General features: G+C 38.7%; 1 protein-coding gene across 3 annotated transcripts in view; it reads right to left on the bottom strand.

Moving 5' to 3' along the window:
- Positions 1-1,037: 1,037 nt before the first annotated feature.
- CDC42 (cell division cycle 42) overlaps positions 1,038-23,302 on the bottom strand; it is a 52,132-nt gene continuing 29,867 nt past the window's right edge. For 2 of the 3 annotated variants that reach the window (XM_088843405.1, XM_088843408.1), the window contains exons 3-6: positions 20,956-21,028; positions 7,667-7,776; positions 7,338-7,535; positions 1,038-2,566 (exon numbers count right to left, since the gene is read on the bottom strand). In XM_088843405.1, the coding sequence (XP_088699531.1) occupies positions 2,477-2,566; positions 7,338-7,535; positions 7,667-7,776; positions 20,956-21,028 (471 nt within the window). In that variant the 3' untranslated portion in view covers positions 1,038-2,476. Of the gene's footprint in view, positions 2,567-3,867; positions 4,061-7,337; positions 7,536-7,666; positions 7,777-20,955; positions 21,029-23,302 lie in introns of those variants that run through there. The other variant, XM_088843411.1, reaches the window with a different exon arrangement.

Raw genomic sequence — 23,302 nt, 5'->3', positions numbered from 1 at the left:
CTTAGCAGCAGAAGCAACCTCTTCCCAACCAGCCAAGTTCTAATACAGAATAGAATCAAATCAAACATGACTCCACATAGAAAGCTATGAAAATGAGGCTACACACTGTATCAGCCTTATTAACGGAATTAACAGTCCCTAGTTTCTAAGATGGAGAAGGCAATGGCAAGCCACTCCAGTACTCTTGCCTGGAAAATCCCATGGATGGAGGAGCCTGGTAGGCTGCAGTCCGTGGGGTCACTAAGGGTCAGACACGACTGAGCGACTTCACTTTCACTTTTCACTTTCACACATTGGAGAAGGAAATGGCAACCCACTCCAGTGTTCTTGCCTGGAGAATCCCAGGGACGGGGGACCCTGGTGGGCTTCTGTCTATGGGGTCACACAGAGTCGGACACGACTGAAGTGACGCAGCAGCAGCAGCAGCAGTTTCTAAGATTCTCATACAGATCAGTATAATGCTCTTAAAAATAAATGAATCGTTCTTGGTACCTGCTGAAAATGTCTCCTATATTCAGATACAAGGCACAGAATCTGTAATTTGATAGAAGCAGTTTGTGGTTAACACCTTAGGAGCAGTGGTTCTCAAACTTGGCTGTGTAATGCAAGTACCTGGAAAGCTTCTAAATAATCCCCTGCTCAAGTTGCACTCTATAAAGCAGCAAAGTTTGAAAACCACTGATACAGAAAACTTGGGAGAAAAAATGGCTGCTTTCCCACTAATCCATGGATTGGAGGTATGCTGTCATTTCAACATGAGCAGCGAGCTGTCAGAGCTCCTCTCTATGGAACCCACTTGATATTAAAGAAAAGAAGTTTGTAAGCTACCTGTCAAACTTAAGGGAGAAGGCAGAAACCTTAATATGAGGAGAGGAAAAAATATCTCAAACTGAATTCCAGAAAACAAAGTACACTAAATCTTTATGCTCTAAATTTTTATCCTGAAATCTGTTAGAAATTGATGTCAATGAGAGTTAAGTTCCCACTCCTAAATGTCTAAAGATTAAGAGGCGGAGGGAAAATAACAACCCCCAGGCTGACTTGTGAAGGGTTTTTTTTGTTTGTTTGTTTAATACATCTGAAAAGAATGCATATACAAAGAATTGAGACATGAGAAAGCACTGGTTCAACACTAATGAAATCTACAAGAATTAGGATTTGGGGAAGGTGGGGAAGATATCCTAACATTTTTAAAACTTGAAAACTGCAACCAAAATAAGCTGATAAAATCCCTATTAACACTTATGAAGAGTCTTCAGAAGACTCTCCCTAGGATTTTTACTGAACTAGAGAGCCTCACCTGGCTGCTCTAGGGTTCCTCGTATGTGAAACAGAAATAAGGGGATTCCCCTGACTGGTCCCCATGTTGTTAAAAGGTTCTCCCCAACCCCACCCCACCCTCAGCTTCTTAATGAAGCAGGCCTCCATCCTCACGACTTGGAAGAGGATGTGAATCATCGCACAGGCATCTGTCTTCTAGCACCACCCCTTGGATTTCCTCTATATACCAGGTGTGCTGTGTTCTAGGAACACCATATAATACACTATTAAGCTGCATGTCTATCCTAAGCATATTAAGACAATGACTGACAGGGGAAAAAAAAAAATGTTTTTTAATTACGTACTCAATCCATTTGGTGTATTTCAAAAGGTGCAATACTTTTCTTCATTTATCAGTGAAAGAAGTTAGAAATTAACTTCAAAAAAAATAATCAGCAAATGGCAAACAAATTTCCTTAAGAGTCACAGTCACATATATAGTGCATCCTAGAAAAGAGGAGGGGCGAGATGGGCTCCACCCACTTTCATGAGTTTCATCAAATACTGGACCTACTCCAGGGTGGAGAGAAAAGGCAACTTTCAAAAAGGAGTATATTATTAAATGAGGCGTTTACTATACTCCTTCCTAAGAGCACCAGGTGGGGAACATGTTCTCTAAACTAGATCTAGGAAGTGGAACATGGAATCAATCCGTCCTCCTCCCCTAAGGGCTGTCCAATGGTTAATGGATTAAAAAAAAAAAAGACTAAATATAAACAAATCCCACACACACTCCCCCGCCCAAAAAAAAAAAGAAAGAAAGAAAAAAAAAACACTAGATATCCCAGATTACTCGCCAGACTGGAACCCGGGAACAGCTTCAACAGCCCAAATTAGTCTGTTACAGAGTCATCACAAGCATGCCTTGCTTTTAAACAAACAAAAAAAATAATAATAATTGTTTTGAAACGACAAAACAAAAACTAGTACTGATCACTTTTCTGACAATACACAATTACTCAAAATTAACTAGTATTGAGAGGGGGAAGGGGGCCATACCTATGGGCCTTGTCTCACACAAGTGCATGTGGGTAGGTGCAGGGCATTTGTCATTATTGCAAAAACGAATTTTAATTTTTAATCTTTAGTTTGATTTAAACATTGCTTTTAGTATGATGCCGACACCAGCTGTGCAGAAAGGGCTCTGGAGAGACGTTCATAGCAGCACACACCTGCGGCTCTTCTTCGGTTCTGGAGGCTCCAGGGCAGCCAATATTGCTTCATCAAATACATTCTTTAGGCCTTTCTGAAAAGGGGTAGAAAGAAAAAAATTTGCAGTCTGATATTCAGTATAATAAAGTTGAAGATCAAATTTAAAACATTCAAACCCCCAAGAGCTGGCAAAGAACGAGTCATTGAAAAACCCTGAATCTCAACACAATTATCTCACTTCACCAAGTTCTGTCCAGGCAGGGCACTGGAAGGATCCAGCAATTCAGGAGCAGAGGAGCAGATATTCATGAGTGAGACAGTGGTTCTTTGAGAAAGCTTTTTGCAGACCAATGTATGTCACAAGAAGCAAACAAGCACACGTGTCATTTGCTCATTCAATATGAGTTTTGTACAATGTGCTGCTGAAACATTTCCCATAAAAACAACTAAGCAGCTCTGCATTCAAATGAAACAGCTGAATATGGAACAGGAGTGAGAGGCTGGGCACTGGGCAGTGGCATCCTTAATTACATGGAAGGCGCAGGCAAAGATGGAGAGAGCGATTACAGTGGCTGCATCAAAGGTATTCACTCTGAACTCCCTCTTCCCACCAATTAAGAGCCAGGGGGATTCAAAGAAGCAGAAATGTGGGTACCTTATACACATGTGAAACTAGAGCCAGTCAGTGCAACAGGAATAAAAAGCTTCATCAGGCATTTATACAAACAATTGTATATTTTTAATTTCAAAATTTGAAGGTAACCACAATTGTATGTTTCCCCTCACAACAATAAAATCAGAAGCAGGAAAATATAAAGGTGGCAGCTTTACATCTCAACATTAACAAACCTTCAGTCAACTGTTAAAATGGATGCTATTCTTAAAAGAGTGTGTAACAAATGATCTCATAAAGCAGTAGCAGGTACATCAATTTATCTTTCCCACCCAGACTGACAAACACTCCACTACAGCACAGACAGCCAAAGCAATAGCAACACAAACTTTCACTGCACAAAAGAAAACCAGAAAAGAATCCTCCCTTCCCCATTATACTCTACTAGCAGGTCACCCTTTTCCCATAAATTTTGTCATGCAATTACAATTAACAATGGATCACAAGAGTAAAACGATGTTTGTGTTATTTTCTCCATCAAGAACTAAGATCTAGAAGTGTTAACAACTCTTAATTTTCTCCAAGAGGACATTCTTAATGCCAGACCAAGTTCCCTTTTGCAATAGTAATCCAAACCAAAAAGCTCTCAGCATCAGGCAACTCAAGCAGCAGAAAGTTAAACAAGTCCAACTTGACTACTGATCACAAAAAATATTCTATAAGATATTGCATTCTTGATCAAAAACTAATACAGAGGTTGCTCTAAGGTAGTGAGTAAAAAGACGCAGAGGCTTTCAAACAGGATGGTTTTATTCCTTTGTTTTAACGATCTTTCTACAGTAGTGGGACAGGAAGCAGCAGCAAAGAGGGGAAGGAGAAAACAGTTTAGAATATACAGCACTTCCTTTTGGGTTGAGTTTCCGGAGGCTCGAGGGCAGCTAGGATAGCCTCATCAAACACATTCTTCAGACCTCTCTACAAGACAGAGGGGAGGAGAGAGAATAGCAGCCAGGTTAGAGGATTAGAAAGACTAGCAGATACAACAGCAGTCCGGATTAAATGGGTTGAATTCACAGAAGCAATGCACCTTTAAAAAGGTAACTGCCAGAAAGCTAGATCTTTAGTCCATTATCAAGAGAGTAAATAACTGAACAAACGTCTTACCTCAAAAAAGGTTAACTGAGCAAGAAAACAATTTTTGTGACAATGTCATATGTTGATTTCTAGAACAATCACACTTTGAAATCTAACATTACAACACATTAATGAAAATGGTGCCAGAGGAATAAAATTGATATGTAAACACAAGATACATGCATTAAATAATTAGGATTAGTACCTGTAGAATCCCCAAGTACTTCTAAAGACAAGAATGGCACACACATTTTGGAACTAAACCTATTACAATTTCAGGCTTCTGTGAATTCATCCCCTGAATAACTGAAGGACACAAATAGCAGACTAACAAGCATGCTGCATGTTTCTAGATTCAATGACACATCAAGGTGGGATTAATTAGGATTTCAGATTAAACAAGTTTCCCAGAACAACAGGTTCAGGCATTTAGGAAAAGTGTTAATTGTTCATCAGTACCAACTGGGAGAAGTTTAAAGAAAAGACTCTAGAAACAGCATACATTTCAGTTATTCAGTAATGTGTCAGAGCAAATCACCACCACCCAACAGGAAAACAAAGAATGGGGTCCTAGAATGAGTTTTAGCAAGCAGATCAATGCTTTTAATGTCCGCGTGGGATATCAGAGCATAAAGCATGGAGTGAAAACAAAGAATATTCTCAGCTCTATAAGGAGTAAGATGCAGAAATACACTTACACCTCAGCCAGAACTCCAGCGTGATAGTATGACTCAGTAGTACTGGTACCAGGTCTATAGACTCAACCTAAACTCAACCTAAATCTGAAGCCACAGATTTACCACCCGAAGAAGTTTTACAGGTCCTTTAGGTCAGATGGATCCCAAACAAACATGCCCCCCAAAGGCCCAGAGCACAGCGCTGGCAGCAAGTGTGCGAGCCCCAGATGCCCCCACTGCGCTCACCGCCCCCACACAGTATCTTAGAGGATTAGCATCACATATTCCATTAGGTACGAAATAGATGAGAAATAACAATAAGTGCTTGAAAAGAAACAAAGGTTAAAAAGTTTTCTTCCTTCTGTGTCTTTCACACACTAGAAATGCTAAACAAGTCAAAGGTTCCTCTGAAATTCTTTCTACATATCTAGGAGCAAATTCTGGTTGTCAAACATAAAAGAAAGAAGGGAAGCTATGAAGGAAAAATAAATTTTATAAGGGAAAAAAAGAGGAGGACAATTAGAAACTAGGGCATTCCTTAGTAAGAAGCAAATATGTTCCTGCTTATTGACAAAGATCAACTAATCCCCTACAAGACAAACCTAATCTTTGCTTTAATCACACTATCTGATTATATAAAGAGTTCAGTTTTAGAGGAACCAACAAATTCTGGAGTCCTAAAAACTTCCAGCTTCCAAACTGTACCAGGGACCCCATTTTCTGTCTTCTCTTTTGATTTCTCCAAATTTCAAAATCTGGTAAGAAAAATATATTTGCTAAGACTTTTTCAAATTTCTGTTCTCTGAAAAGGGATTTCCTAAATGAATCTGTTCACAATGTAGAACACCTTCTATGGAAGGATCCAATTCTCTAAAATAAGCTTCTCTAGTGACCTAAAATTGGGTCCACAAGGCCTACTTGCCTCCATTTCCCCCAAAAGCAACCCATATTCAGAGAATGGGGATATGCAACAGTTATCTGACTCAAATGTTCCACACACATCCTTCTTCAGTACACACACACAACATTTCTCTGGGGATGCTAGCAAAACACAGAAGCATTAGGCATTTTTTAAAATCTCAGTCAGCTGTACAATTAAGCATTTTTTAAAATCTCAGCTGTACATGTAAGAAAATGTAAAATCATCTCAACTTTTAATATCTGCAATATCAATACAACAGAACTGAACTGCCGAGAAAAACTGGGCTTGGAAGAATAAAATTAGGCCTTGAAGCTATCCTGTGAAATATCCAGCTTCGAACAAAAATTTTGTCTTTACATATCCAGCCCAGGGCTAAATTGGAGATTACTAAATTATGTCTACACCCTACATACTAAATACCTAGTACATGTATCATATGTAACTATATATGCCATTTACTTTCATATACATATAATCAAGTATCTGTTTTTTTAACTTAATTAAAAAAAAAACCTATCTGAAGAAGCAATGTGAGAAATATAAGTGAATTTCACATAACTGTAAGAAATCTCTACCCTTCAGTCCTGCCTTATTTTAATTAGGCATGTCTGCTCACTGTTCAAACGTCAAAAAACAGAATAAAAAAGTTCTGGGCTAATTATTTCCATAATCCTTCCTTCCACGCCCCCCAAGAGAACAATTCTCAAATGGGAGAACAGGTTGGCAATACCATGAAGGTAGAGAAGGTGAAACCACACAAGTCAGTTCTAACTCTCACCCAAAATACCCTCAACACTGCTCGCTGTCCTCAGAATCTGAAGTTTCCCATCAAACTATGATGAGAGTTCCAATTAAATCATTCAGAAAGAAAAGTGAACAGTGTAAGGAAGGAATGCCTCCCAAAATCTAGGAACAGAGACACTACATAAAGGCAAACTTGAGAAATGGCCAAGGTAGCTTTCTCTGGAAGTCTCGATGATTACAACCAATTCCCGATTTCAGATGAATCATCCCAGAAGACTATAGCATCAATGTCAGTACTGATAAAAGATGAGATTTACTCAGATGAAATTTTAAGCTGGGGGCAGGGGGAACGTGTTCTTGCCTGGAGAATCCCAGGGACAGCGGAGCCTGGTCGGCTGCCGTCTATGGGGTCGCACAGAGTCAGACACGACTGAAGCGACTTAGCAGAAGCAGCAGCAGGGGGGAAAGGGGAATCATTCACATACTCATAAATTTGTGCTAATCTGGACCTTACCATTAATTAAAAAAAAAAAACATAAACACAATCCCTGACCACTACAAATGACACATAAAACAGGGAGCTCATCAACACAAGCACTTTATTTAGAAACGAATAATTTTCTTCATAAAAACGGAGACCTCTAACAAGACTTCTAACAGTATTCCTGGGCAGCTTTCTTGAGCGCTGCAGATCACTGTCAGAAATAACCCGTGTACTAAATGCTACTCAAACCGCTCCACTGTTAATAGACATGGGGCTCCCCACAGTCCTCACCTGTGTGAGTGCAGAGCACTCCACATACTTGACAGCCTTCAGGTCACGGGCCAATTTTTCAGCAGTCTCTGGAGTGATAGGTTTCTGCTTATTCTTGGCAAGTTTCTCAATAGTAGAGGGGTCATCTCTGAGATCAATTTGGGTCCCAACAAGCAAGAAAGGAGTCTTTGGACAGTGGTGAGTTATCTCAGGTACCCACTAGAGAAAAGATATTTTAAAAAAAGAAAAAATACACCTGCATTAATCCACAAGCCTCCAAAGCTATTTACAAGTCAACAGAAGTTCTATGATAACCTTTTTTTCAGGGACAGAGTGTCTGACTAACTCACCTTTTCTTTCACATTTTCGAATGAGGATGGAGAGACCACTGAAAAGCAGACTAGAAATACATCTGTTTGTGGATAACTCAGCGGTCGTAATCTGTCATAATCCTCTTGCCCTAAGGGGAAGAATATCAGAGAAATCAACAAGTGAATCTTGATGCCTAATAGCATTAAAATCAGAAGCAGTCAACAAATTAAGCATGTAGTTATCAGCACACTTACTAATGAGAACACAATTTAGCGAATAAAATGTACGGCTTTGTCTAACAATATTTGAGCAATACTCTCAACTCAGCTAATTCTAGTTAAGGACACGCTATCTGGTATAAAATAAGTAAGTCACACGAGTGTAATGATCAGTACAGGGAATATTGTCAGTAATAGTTTAGTAACTTTCAATGATGTGTATAAAAATATCAAATTACTATGCTGTACACCTAAAACTAATATAATATTGTGAATCAACTATACATCAATAAAGAAAAAAATTGGAGAAACTGTTTTCATTGCTTTGGAATAGCAATGAGTTCGTGATGTATTATTTGCCTTGTCATCAATTTACATTTTTCAACAAACTGCTGCCAGAAATGATTAAAAATCAAATCTACTCAGATCTAAGAAACAATGACAGTGAAACTGTGTAAGGCAGGGGTCCCCAACCTCCAAGCCATGAACCAGAACCTCCTGTCAGATCAGCGGCAGCATTAGATTAGAAATGAAGTGCACAATAAATGTAAGGCACTTGAATTATCCTGAAACCACCCCCCCCACCCCCAATCCAAGGAAAAATCTTCCCTGGTGCCAAAAAGGCTAGGGACCGCTGACCTAAGCAAACAAAAACCTCTAAAACCCAACTGACAAAATCCACTGCTCATGACTACCAAATCAGGTTCACATGTTTAGTTAATGGGTACGTGTAAGACACCAGTACTTGAAACTGAAAACACATAGAAAAAAAAAAACTCAACAAGAATCAATGCGATGCTGAATTAATATGGAGGAAACTCTGGTGAAAAGGAGAATATTTGTACAGTCTTAAAGATTATTTATAAATCACAGGGGGAAAAAAAACGTGACTACACTGTGAAGAAATGACATCACCTTGACTGAGTGATCAAGATTACCATCACCGATGAGGGGCAGATGAGTATCACATGCCTCTACATTTATATCCTGAGGAAGACATCACTACGGTAATATTCCAACCAAAGTAGCATCAGTTCAGTTCAGTTCAGTTGCTCAGTCGTGTCCGACTCTTTGCGACCCCATGAGTCACAGCACGCCAGGCCTCCCTGTCCATCACCAACTCCCGGAGTTCACTCACACTCATGTCCACAGAGTCGGTGATGCCATCCAGCCATCTCATTCTCTGACGTCCCCTTCTCCTCCCGCCCCCAACCTTTCCCAACATCAGTCTTTTCCAGTCAGTCAACTCGTCGCATGAGGTGGCCAAAGTATTGGAGTTTCAGCTTTAGCATCAGTCCTTCCAGTGAACACCCAGGATTGAGCTCCTTTACAATGGACTGGTTGGATCTCCTTGCAGTCCAAGGGACTCTAAAGAGTCTTCTCCAGCACACAGTTCAAAAGCATCAATTCTTCGGCGATCAGCTTTCTTCACAGTCCAACTCTCACATCCATACATGACCATGGGAAAAACCATAGCCTTGACTAGACGGACCTTTGTTGGCAAAGTAATGTCTCTGCTTTTTAATATACTATCAAGGTTGGTCATAACTTTCCTTCCAAGGAGTAAGCGTCTTTTAATTTCATGGCTGCAATCAGCATCTGCAGTGATTTTGGAGCCCAAAAAATAAAGTCTGACACTGTTTCCACTGTTTTTCCATCTATTTCCCATGAAGTGATGGGACCAGATGCCATGATCTTTGTTTTCTGAATGTTGAGCTTCAAGCCAACCATTTCACTCTCCTCTTTCACTTTCATCAAGAGGCTTTTGAGTTCCTCTTCACTTTCTGCCATAAGGGTGGTGTCATCTGCATATCTGAGGTTATTGATATTTCTCTCAGCAATCTTGATTCCAGCTTGTGCTTCTTCCAGCCCAGCATTCCTCATGATGTACTCTGCATAGAAGTTAAATAAGCAAGATGACAATATACAGCCTTGACGTACTCCTTTTCCTATTTGGAACCAGTCTGTTGTTCCATGTACAGTTCTGACTGTTGCTTCCTGACCTGCATACGGGTTTCTCAAGAGGCAGGTCAGGTGGTCTGGGATTCCCATCTCTTTCAGAATGTTCCACAGTTTATTGTGATCCACACAGTCAAAGGCCTTGGCATAGTCAATGAAGCAGAAATAGATGTTTTTCTGGAACTCTCTTGCTTTCTCCATGATCCAGCGGATGTTGGCAATTTGATCTCTGGTGCCTCTGCCTTTTCTAAAACCTGCTTGAACATCTGGGATTTCACGGTTCACACATTGCTGAAGCCTGGCTTGGAGAATTTTAAACATGACTTTACTAGCATGTGAGATGAGTGCAATTGTGCGGTAGTTTGAGCATTCTTTGGCATTGCCTTTCTTTGGGATTGGAATGAAGACTGACCTTTTTCAGTCCTGTGGCCACTGCTCAGTTTTCCAAATTTGCTGGCATATTGAGTGCAGCACTTTCACAGCATCATCTTTCAAGATTTGAAATAGCTCAACTGGAATTCCATCACCTCCACTAGGCTTTGTTCGTAGTGATGCTTTCTAAGGCCCACTTGACTTCACATTCCAAGATGTCTGGCTCTAGGTCAGTGATCACATTATCGTGACTATCTTGGTCGTGAAGATCTTTTTTGTACAGTTCTTCTGTGCATTCTTGCCACCTCTTAATATCTTCTGCTTCTGTTAGGTCCAGACCATTTCTGTCCTTTACCGAGCCCATCCTTGCATGAAATGTTCCCTTGGAATCTCTAATTTTCTTGAAGAGATCTCTTATTTTTCCTATTCTGTTGTTTTCCTCTATTTCTTTGCACTGATCGCTGAGAAAGGCTTTCTTATCTCTCCTTGCTACTCTTTTGGAACTCTGCATTCAGATGCTTATCTTTCCTTTTCTCCTTTGCTTTTCGCTTCTCTTCTTTTCACAGCTATTTGTAAGGCCTCCTCAGACAGCCATTTTGCTTTTTTGCATTTCTTTTCCATGGGGATGGTCTTGGTCCCTGTCTCCTGTACAATGTCACGAACCTCCGTCCAGAGTTCATCAGGCACTCTATCTATCAGATCTAGTCCCTTAAATCTATTTCTCACTTCCACCGTATAATCATAAGGGATTTGATTTAGGTCATATCTGAATGGTCTAGTGGTTTTCCCTACTTTCTTCAATTTAAGTCTGAATTTGGCAATGAGGAGTTCATGATCTGAGCCACAGTCAGCTCCTGGTCTTGTTTTTGCTAACTATATACAGCTTCTCCATCTTTGGCTGCAAAGAATATAATCAATCTGATTTCAGTGTTGACCATCAGGTGATGTCCATGTGTAGAGTCTTCTCTTGTGTTGTTGCAAGAGGGTGTTTGCAATGACCAGTGCGTTCTCTTGACAAAATTCTATTAGCCTTTGCCCTGCTTCATTCCGTGCTCCAAGGCCAAATCTGACTGTTACTTCAGGTGTTTCTTGACTTCCTACTTTTGCATTCCAGTCCCCTATAATGAAAAGGACATCTTTTTGGGGTGTTAGTTCTAAAAGGAAAGCCCTAATTCAAGGCTAATGACGACTTACTCTCAAACAGCTCAGGGGGGAAAAAAAAGTATGTACAAATATGCTGAAAGAGGAAAAAAGCAGATAAAACATTAACAACTGTTAAATTTTGTTAAGGATATATGTGGGTTCCTGGCACTATTTCTGCAACTGTTCTTTAAGCTTGAAATTATTTCCAGATAAAAAGTGTCTTAAAATATCCATACATATTTCCAAAACTGTGAAGGAAAAGGAAGAGTCACAGAGGAAGGATTTAATAATCCAATTTCAAAGCTGAACTACAACAATCCCATGTAGTAACAAGAACAGTTCACAAACAAAAAACAAAACGGAATCCCTGGCAGTCCAGGTTGGGTCTCTGCACTTTCATTGTGGAGGGCAAGGGTTCAATCCCAGGGGAGGGGAGACTAGGATCCCACATATCATGCAGCCACAAACAAAAGAAACAAACGAAACAAAAACCAAACAAACAAAGAATAGCAAAGTACTTAATGACCCTGAACTGGATGCTAAAAACGGTTAAAATGGTAAATTTTACGTTATATGCATTTTACCACAATAAAAAATATCTTAAGGGAAAAAAAGGAAAGTTAAATATTTTGCTGTTGTTGTTCGGCTGCTCAGTCATGTCCTACCACCTGGGAAACCCTAAATATTTTCTATGCCAGTGAATTTTTTTTTTTTTGGCCAACAATGAGAAAGAATATAAGAATTTAGGGTAGCTATCAAAACATGGTAATTAAAGATGTCAGGGAAGCCTGAGGTGCTGCAGTCCGTGGGGTCGCAAAGTTGGACACAACTGATCGACTGAACTGAACTGAAATAATACGTAAGTAGACAATAAAGGTATTGTCAGGAGAATACAGCAAGCAAGTGAATAAGGTTTAAAGAAGTCAAAATAAAGATTACAAAACAGCAATTACAAAACAATGACATCACTTTCAGTACCTCTAGCAATTACTGATGGTTAGAATCAAAGGAAGTCAAAGGTATGCACTAAAGTGTGTAACTTAATGCTTAAATACTATAGCAAGTTACTATGTAACTTAAATACTTACTACAGCAATCTGCTAGGATTAGAATCAAAACAATTCAAAGGTATGCACGAAGGTGTGTAACTATAATGTACAACTGTAGACACAGAGGAATTAAAAAGAAAGAAAGGGAGGGGTGGGAATCAGCCAAACTCTTTAATTCTCCCAATCTAAATTGCCTGAGCTCTAACACTAGCTGGAGCTCTGAGGCATCACAACCAAAGCTCCAAAAGAATAAAACACTAAATTTAGAAAATAAGAGGATGATACAGTTAACCAAACAGTATAAAAAGTACAGATGTTCACATACCTTTTCTTAGCCCTAAGTGAGTGAAGAAGCTCAGTCGTGTCCGACTCTTTACGACCCCATGGACCATAGCCCACCAGGATCCTCGGTCCATGGGATTTTCCAGGCACGAATACTGGAGTGGGTTGCCATTTCCTTCTCCAGGGGATCTTCCCGACCCAGGGATCGAACCCGGGTCTCCCGCACTACAGGCAGACGCTTTACCGTCTGAGCTACTAGGGAAGCCCTTTCTCAGCCCTGAAAGTGAAGTCGCTCAGTCGTGTCCGACTCTTTGTGACCCTGTGGACTGTAGCCCCCTAGGCTCCTCCATCCATGGGATTCTCCAGGCAAGAATACTGGAGTGGGTTGCCATTTCCTTCTCCAGGGGAACTTCCCGACCCAGGGATCAAACCCAGGTCTCCCACATTGCAGGCAGAAGCTTTAACCGCTGAGCCTCAAATGGAATATATTTCATGAAAATTAAGGCTGACGTAGACTAGAAAAGGCTACATTTTTAGTCACCCAGCCCCTGCATCAAAAACAGACTCCGAAGCACCACCAGGAACATCTAAATAAATGCCCAATGCTTCACACTCAACCAACCTTCAGTTCAGATGGACTGCAGGCAGAAAACAAGTAACAGTCATTTTTAACACAAAACCCAAAGAGGTATTGGTACGTCCATTTACTTGTAATAAACAAGCCCTCAAAGCTATCTTTCTTTTCCTTTGCTAAGGAGAAAAAAAATTTAAAAGTAAAACTGTTCAATAAACACAAAGTAGGCTACCTTACATCTACATTTGCTACAAGTGCTACATTTAAGGAAACAGAGTACATATGATCCCTCAGATGAGCAAGTCTCTTCAATATCCAAGCATAATTTATCCAGCTAAAATTAAAATCTATCTTCTGAGTTTGTCACAAGCAGCCATTATTTACTCAAGGTAGAATTAGCAGTATCATTTAACATCCTTTAAGGTACACAACATAATCAAAATTTCCCTCTACTGTGTAAGACAGGTTTTGACTACAAGTCTTAAATTATATTGAGCAGCACACTAGCTCACTACTTAATTTTTAACACTTGACAAAAGGCAAGGGTACATCTCATAGGTTGCTGGTTTTGTTCCTTGCTCACAATCTCATATTCAAAATTTGAATTCAAGAGGAATTAAGTCAGCTTGAACTGAGGACTCTGGCCCATATGCAAAATCTGAAATGTTCTCATGGTATGAAAAATAAGAATATGGCTAAAAAACAACAATTTTCAGAGAAATTCCAGGACATTACAAACAGGACAAATTAAACATTTCATAGAATAAGCAACTACAAATTAAAACTTAAACATTTTTTCTACACACAATTTCTCAAAATTCAACAGCATTTATTGATCCCTGCTCCATATATGCTGTGGAGCTTGTGTGTGTGTGTACGTGCAGTCACTCAATCATGTCCGACTCTCTGCAACCCTAAGGACTGGAGCCCACTAGGCTCCTCTGTTCATGGAATTGTCCAGGCAAGAATACTGAAGCAGGCTGCCATTTCCTCCTCGAGGGGATCTTCCCAACCCAGGGATCAAACCCACATCTCCTGCATTACAGGCAGATTCTTTACCACTGCGCCACCTGGGAAGCCTGTTACGGAGATTATTCCTAAATAACGTCGTAACTTTGACATCATGAGAAAAAAAAATCCAAAACTAAATGGGACACTGGAACCTGAGATTCCTACCAGTTCATATATAACATCTGTAAAAATCTATACCACTGCATGTTAATGCAGAACTTACTGAAGACTCAAAGAAAGATTCTACAGTAACACTAGAGACCAAAGTGGCTATAAATATCTCTGTGGACAGCACTGCCATTCCTGACAAAGTAATTGATCCATAACTACAGAAGACAGCCAGATACTAGAAAACCTCAATGAAAGTTTTTTAATTGGAATATAATTGCTTCATCATGTTGTGTTAGCCTTCTGCTGTACAACAACATGAATCAAAAACAGCAACAGCTAAACCAGGTCAAAGTACATCACTATGGCTTGTTCTGAATATTATTCTTTTGCTAAGGAAGAGAACAATATTAGCTGTGCACCAAATACATTCCAGTCACTGTGCTGGGTTTTAATAGTAAAGTGAGTCATGTAGGGATGTGACAGTTAAATCGTGAAGGAGGCCGAGTGCAGAAGAACTGATGCTTTTGAATTGTGGTGCTAGAGAAGACTCTATAAAGTCCCTTGGACTACAAGGAGATCAAATCAGTCAATCCTAACGGAAATCAACCCTGAATATTCACTGGAAGTACTAATGTTGAAGCTGAAGCTCCAATACTTTGGCCACCTGATGTGAAGAGCCAATTCACTGGAAAAGACCCTGATGCTGGGAAAGACTGAAGGCAGGAGGAGAAAGGGGCAACAGAGGCTGAGATGGCTGAACCACCAAATTTGAGCAAATTCCAGGAGACAGTGAAGTTACAGGAAAGCCTGGCAAGCTGCAGTACATAGGGTCACAAAGAGTCGTACAGGACTTAGTGATAAACAACAATGAACCATAAATACACAGCTCCTCAGTTTTTACATATGTATTCACTTCATTTAACTATCACTGAATCTTCACAACACCTCTGAAGAAAATATTTTAAACATTTTACACATCAAGGTTAATTAAGCTCCACACAGTTAAGTAACTTGCTAACGATCCAGTTAACTGGTCTATCTAGCATCAAAGTCCAACCTTTCTCTTATTTATTGCTATGGTAATGCCTGAAATGACTGATTACAATTATCAGAATTCAAAAATGCAGCTATCTTCTGAAAATTGAACCCAAGAGAATACATACATAAAATAAACGAGAATGGAGGGAAACAAATTTAAAGTGAACATAAACGAACTGAACTGTCTTCCAAATAACATAGCTACACGGGGATGGGGGGGACAAAATCCAAGGAACTTTGTATGCTATTAGACCAAAGGAAGGAAGGTTATGACCAACCTAGATATTATATTAAAAAGCAGAGACATTACTTTGCCAACAAAGGTCCGTCTAGTCAAGGCTACAGTTTTTCCAGTGGTCATGTATGGATGTGAGAGTTGGACTGTGAAGAAAGCTGATCACCGAAGAATTGATGCTTTTGAACTGTGGTGCTGGAGAAGACTCTTGAGAGTCCCTTGGACTGCAAGGAGATCCAACCAGTCCATTGTAAAGGAGCTCAATCCTGGGTGTTCACTGGAAGGACTGATGCTAAAGCTGAAACTCCAGTACTTTGGCCACCTCATGCAACGAGTTGACTCACTGGAAAAGACTCTGATGCTGGGAAGGATTGGGGGTGGGAGGAGAAGGGGACGACAGAGAATGAGATGGCTGGATGGCATCACCGACTCAATGGACATGAGTTTGAGTGAACTCTGGGAGTTGGTGATGGACAGGGAGGCCTGGCGTGCTGTGATTCATGGGGTCGCAAAGAGTCGGACACGACTGAGCGACTGAACTGAACTGAAACCAAAGGAAAAAGGTACTGCAAACCAATCTTGAACTCTTATTACATATTTGCTTTTCACAGTGGTATGGTATAAAATTCTGAAATTGTTTTATGTGTGTTGCAGAAGTGAAAATGAGAACATTTTACTCATCTTTTGGGGACTTAGCATCTACCTACACAAGACAAGGAGATGAAAATATGGAATTGGTGAAGGCAAAGATGACAGCTCGAATTGGACTGAATTTGGAGTTATCAACAAAAACTCGCTATCCAGATTAAACATGCTAATGTTATTTTCCTCCCTAGCTGGAAGAATGACATTCAAGACAAGTCTTTGTGGTTAAGGACAAGTCATTGTGGTGCAGAACAAGTTGCTACCATGTTACAGCTGTTCTGCTGTCTTATCTATGTCCAGAGCTCTGTAACAATAAGCACTTCTAGGACTTAAGATTCCCATTTTGAAACACAGTAGGAACAATTGATTTAGGCAAAAACTGTCAGTGATTATTAAATCAAGAGGGAGTGCTAAAGACAAGAGAATGTTTACACCATTTTAAAGTATCTCCTCACAAAGTGACTATTAACTATAAAAGGAAATATTCTAAATATATAGTAGGGAAACTGGACAACACCATAATCCAGTGATCAAAATTAATTTTACCAAAAGGTGATACCCTGAGATGGACATACTTACCAACCCGGTATACTAACCAAATACACATATCTTGAATCTACTCATGAGGAAATGGACAAACCCAAACTAAAAAACATTCCATAAAATAAATGGCCAGTTTTCTTTTAAAAAAAAAAAAAAGGCAATGGCATAAAAGGCTGAGACTCTATACTAAAAGATATTAACCAAAGAGAGTGACAACCACATGCAATGTGTGACCCTAGGTCAGAACTTGTAGAAGAAAAATTGCTATAAGGAACAATATTAAGACAACTGACAAAATAAGAAAATTGACAACAGGTCAAAGTTTAAAATATTATACACACACACACACACACACACTGCTAAATTTCCTAAATTTGGTAAGTGCATGTAACAGAATATCCTTGCTCTTCAGAATTGCATACTGAAACATTAAGAAACAAAAGGGCAAGAGGTATGCAACCAACTCTACTAATGGCTTAGAAATAAAAGCAATATGCATACAGAGCTGGAGAATGTCACAAAAGGTTAAGAACTGGTGAATCTGGTCAGGAGATCTTTGTACTAGTAACCTATCTATAAACCTGAAGTTAAATCAGGATTAAAAAACGATAAAAGACAATGTGCATCCAAATACTAAAGTGTTTCCATAAACTATAGACAGACCCCTCTGTTAACAAAAGAAGTTAAGCTGGGGTGTGATCTGCCATTCCACAGACTCCTGTGTAACCGTGAAGACTGTGACACACGAGTGCAACCCTGAGAGAGGTCCTCACACTTTCCTACAAAGAGACAAAGGCAGGCACAGAGAACGGGGGGTGGGGGAGAGGATCCTTTTCTTTTCCCTATGTATAAATACAGTGAATGCACAGGAAGAGCTCTGTTTTGGACATGCACTAAAAGTGATTGTTTCCGGATACAGATAGTTTTTCATCTTCTCCTTTTGCTTATCTATATTCTGTTTTTCCTGTAATAAGGAAAAACCTGTATCTCTATAATAAAGAATAACATTTTAAATTCTGACAGAGAAAGGAACTGGTGGTGGAATTGGAATTATTCAATATGGAAAACAGACTATGATAAAATATGTTAAGTGAAAAAAGCTAAATATAGAACTATAAACACAACAGTAAAAAGCATAAAAAAAAAAAGAACAAAATAACTGGAAACTCATTAAACAAGAATTTGGTGTTGTGACCACTGAAGCAGAAATAAAGCTATGAGACAGAGGAAAAGCCCTATCTCTGGTCTTAAACAGTATTATTTTGAAACAGCTGTAAGAGTTGTAGCCAAAGATAGGAACAGTATAAAAAGGATTCAAAACGACTATATTCAATACCTTGTCATAACTTAAAATGGTAAAGAATATGAAAAAGGAAATACATATATATATACACACACACATAAAACTGAATCACTTTGTAGTACACCTGACACTAACAAAACATTAAAAATTAATTACACTTCAATTCTAAAATGTTTTTTTTTTTAAAGAATAAATGAATTAAAGAATTCAAAACAAAATAACACAGTCAACAGGTTAAAAATAACCAAACAAATAAAGGAAATCAGAGGCTATCTGAGCATGGATGAAAGCTTTAGCAGAAACAATACTGAGTTAATGAATGACTCCAACCAGGATTCTGAGATTAAGGCCTCTGGAGAAGGATACAGAGTCTCCTCTTAAGTCTATCAAAGACAGGAGACTCAATCTGGATGCCTAATATCCCAGGTCTCCAGCACCTGTCAAACAGACCTTAGACTCACAGTGACCTTAACCAGCTGAGGTGAAAACTCTGCAACTTGCTCAGTACAGTAAAATAATTTCCTTAGTAAATGTCTTTCAACCCCTATAAAGATTCAGAATCTAATATAGAAATGAAATAAGTCAAACATTATTGTTGTTAATTTTCAATTACATTTGGGAATAACCTATTTTTACTTAACACTCAGTGTCTACAATATTTAAAATAATCACCATGTTAAAGAACATGATAGATTAGCTTTCTGATTCCAATTTAAAATGTGTTACGGGGTAAGTGATCTTGAGTTTTCGTTGCAAATGTTAAGAATTTTATGAAAGTTGTAAATAATACTGTTTAAAAGATAAATTGAAACAAATACAGAAAATCTTAAGTTATCAGGTTTATTCAAGTTATACACGTAAACACTTGGGAATGTTTCACTTGTCATGTCAAGCAAACTGAATCACTTAAAATAAAATCTGAGTATTTTAAGTTTATAAATACAATCTAAAGTGCTAGAAGAAATTTAACAGTTGTAAATGAGGCTGACTAGGATTAAAGTCTGACCAACCCAAGTTAAATAAACCAATATTAATCAAAGGACCCTGGGCAACTGTGAGAATGATTTGTTAAAATAGATGTTTTAATAAAAAGAAGTAATAAGTTGTGCAACTATTAATAAATGTAAAGGCTTACTCACTTCCAAACTGTGACCATACAAAGACATATATATATAAATGTTCACAGAATCATTACCCATCATAGCTTAAAAACGGAACCCAACCCATCAACTTGTTAATGGTGGATAAATGGATAAAACAAACTGAGCTATATTCATAAACTGAATACAAAAGAAACAAACTATTGATACACATAACAGACGAATCTCAAAAAAATTATGCTACGTGAAAGAAGTAAAACACAAAAGGCTACAGATCATATGGTTCCAATGATACGAAATTCTAGAAAAGCGAAACCATACTGACAGAAAGCAGATCCGCAGTTGCCTGGGGCCAGGTCAAGGGAAGGGACTGACTGTAAAGGGCACAGGAAACCCTCAGAATGACCTATCTTGATTACTGCGGCAGTTACACAGCTCTATGGGCTTCCCAGGTGGTAAAGGATCGGCCTGCCAATGCAGCAGTCGTGGGCAGGTTCAATCCTTGGGTCAGGAAAATCCTCTGGAGAAGGAAATGGCAACCCACTTCAGTATTCTTGCCTGGAAAAATCTCATGGGCAGAGGAACCTGGCGGGTTACAGTCCACAGGGTTGCAAAAGAGTCAGGCAAAACTGAACGAAAACAACATCACGACTATATAGTCAGCAAAAATAATCAAACTGAACACTTAAAATGAGTGAATTATATTGTACTATACTTCAAAAAAGATTTTAAAAAATGATTAAGACATAAAGGTTTATAAAAAAATAAGTTTTGAAAATAAAGTTTAAAATTAATTTTCAACCTCAGATAGCCATAAATTGTCTTTTCTCTGTATACAGATTGCCTCTGAAGGCACACAAAAACAAAAAAATCCTTCACCAACCATGAAATGTAGGTCAGTATCTTACTCTGTCCATCTTCCAAAGTTTCCTCTAATACACCATTATTCTTAGAATTTTTAATTCATAAAAAATTTTAAGGTCTAACACACCATTAGAAAGTCTCTAAACTGTTTACTACTGTCTCTCTATTTCACCCTCCCAATTAAGTCTAGACATTTCCTCAAATTGGGCAGTATGATATACTCCATAAGAGCAATGTGTCATCTGGCAGACAGTGAGAGGATAAACTATAAAAAGCAAAGAGGTTAGAATTCCTACATACCAAAACAAATTTCTGAATGTTTCCTTTGCCTAACTGAACTGATAACAGAAATAATAGAAGTCAGAGATTAAGATGTGCAGTTACTGTTAAAATAAGGAAAAAACACTGAGAAACTGTAAATAAAGAAGAAATTTATTCCTTAAATTTGAAAAGCTGACTGCAAATATCAATACTGTGAGCTAGACACTGGTTTGCCCTAAAAAGTTTTTCAAATGTAACATAAAATAACAAGCTGTAATATGATAATAGAGAAGCTACCTGCATATATAATATACAGACACATACACCAAACACTAAACGCGTCTTCAAATATGAGACTGACAGCAGAGCCTGTCTAATGCCCTCTGCTCTCATCCCGCTTGGTCTCCTTCCACACCACCCAGTCAGGGTTCTCCAGACACCTATTTGCCATTCCGGGTCTGGGACTGCTTCTTGGTCAAGCATCGACCATCACAATATTCAATCCTGCTATTAACAAAAGGAAATGGTTTGCTAATACTCTAGTTTCCCAAAATGTCCCAAAAAAGACAATCAGCAAGTGTTACAGACGAAAACATTATAAAAGACATCAAGTTTTCACCTGCAGTATCAAAAAGTCCAAGAGTATATGGCTCTCCACCAATCATAACTGTGACAGCATAGTTGTCAAAAACCTAAAACAGAAAAATATGATATTGTTAGTGTGCAAGGGGATAGTCAAAACAAGACAGGACAACTCTTAAGCTAAAACAAAGTTTCCTTCCCAAGACTCAATCCTCTCTCAGTCCATATTTCTTCTATGACCAATCGTGCCAACTAAGCCCTTGCATGACCTAACAGTTCTTCCCAAAAAAAAAAGTGACAGAAGATGCATTCTGGTATGTCTGCTCTACCCCAGTCGCCCAGATAAAAAGCCACAGAAGGGTTAGCGGTATCACGGGAGTGGAGTCCCCTAGCTATTTGAAACAATATGATTCAAGTTTGAAACTTTCCAGACAGTAATTTAAAGTTTACCTAAATTTTCAATCTAATTTCTAAGAAATTATTCTTCACAGGCCATTTCCTTTTAAAATAGAATTAAAATCTCCTAGATCCATGATAACTTTTTTCCTTTCAGGGTTCAAGACAAGAGCAGTCTTGTTGCAAATATGCCTCATTAGAGAAAAATATAGGTTCCCTCAAGTTACTCAAGGAAAGTATCCAAAAAGGCTGGCAAATTTTTTGTTGGGACTTCATGAATAAAACTCACGTTACTGGGTACAAACCACATAACCTGAGATACCTTCTTTGAACTGAGTATACTTAAGGATAGTATATAGGGGGGTGTGTGTGTGTGTACACTTAAGGATACTGAACAGGGTATACTACTTGTAAATAGACTGCAAAACCCGTAACAAACAAACTCAGTATATACTAATATATATATATAGGATGTACTAAGTAATTTGTAAAAATGGGAGGTAACTAAATGAAATGAAAGTTCCAACAAATGAAAAATGAAAAACATGAATGAAATGAAAAAAGACCCAACACTAATTCATGGACTCCTCTTAATTATTAATAATTTATAATTCAAAGGCAAGGCTTTCCAGCCAAGAGAAGGATGGTACATTTTACTATCAGCTTTGCTTAACACTAATTCTCTGATTCATGTTTCAATGGACTGGATTGTTGGGAGCTTGTTTAAATGTTTTTTAAAAAAAAAAAAAAGTAGACTGGAAAAAAGGGCTTGGGAGAGGTGGCAGTTAAAAGGAAACTCAGTTCTTGACAACAAGAAAAAGGAAGTAAAAAGAATATGGTTAAGCTCTCATTTAGGTTATTTTCTTAGGTCATACCTAACCCTTTTTCCAGAGAGTCACACACAAACACATACATAAAACACCCACAAGCTCTCCTTAAACACTTAAGACTCAGAAATCACATTTGTATGAAAATAACTTTAAATGTAAACTGAAACACAAACATTCTGATAGCCTTCACTCAAGATCCACAAAACTGATCTATCTCTAAAGGTCCCCTAAAAGTCCCTTTCAACCTCAGAACTTCTTTCACTTCCAAATATCTCCAAATGGGCCCACTCAAAAATATTCATGTTTATAAATATGATTTCTCCCCCTTCAAGAAACCCTAGTTTTTCTTCCTATAGCCTGGGCCTACCTCAATCACTATCTGCCCTGGAACATTACAGACTGCCAATTACAATCAAACATAATTACCAAACCTTTAACCTGTCACCACCCTCTTAAAAATACTCTCATCTCTGAAGATTAATCTGAAGTAATCATACATTTTCTTCCTTTTCACTTCCAAACAATACTAATCCCATATTAACCATACATAGGTGCTCGATAACCTCTAAAATAGCTCACTTAACAGAGGTGGTTGCTGCCAGGCCAAGCCAACACTAGCTCCTCTCACCACAAAATGGACATCTATCATTAACATAATTATACCACTGGATTGGTCAACCAACCTGGGACAAACACTGGATCCCCAAACACATTCGCAATGAGTGTTACTCTAAATAACTCTCTCTCTCCAACTTCAAGATCTTTGTTATCCTGATTTTCCTTCTACTCTTCTAAGGAGCTGATAAAAAGCATTATGTGCGCGAGAACCTCCACAGGCTACTGTTGATGTTCTCATAAGAAAAACAGGTCTTCTGTACCTCTAAAAGCCAGTCTGGAGCGCCATTACTGCGAGGACAACAGCTCCATAAGCTTTTCTTCTATTCCCTAAGGAGAATACGTAGACACATACTACTTTCCCTGAAGTTACAAGGCCCCCCCAAAATCATCCCAAAGAACTCTAAGCACTGATTAATCATTGGCCAAGATATCAAAAAAAAAAAAGTCACCTCATTCCAAGATGTAGTGCATACTTCTCCAAACTGAGACCACCACTCTTTAGAAGCTTGTCTATTGGAGTTTTGCCTCCCAGCACTTCTT

The sequence above is a fragment of the Moschus berezovskii genome, chromosome 2 (assembly GCF_049115385.1).
Source record: "Moschus berezovskii isolate FMDL1 chromosome 2, NW_MosBer_1.0, whole genome shotgun sequence".
Taxonomy (NCBI): Eukaryota; Metazoa; Chordata; class Mammalia; order Artiodactyla; family Moschidae; genus Moschus; species Moschus berezovskii.
Note: the sequence above shows the minus strand (reverse complement) of the source record. Positions and strands in the feature narration are given on the sequence as shown.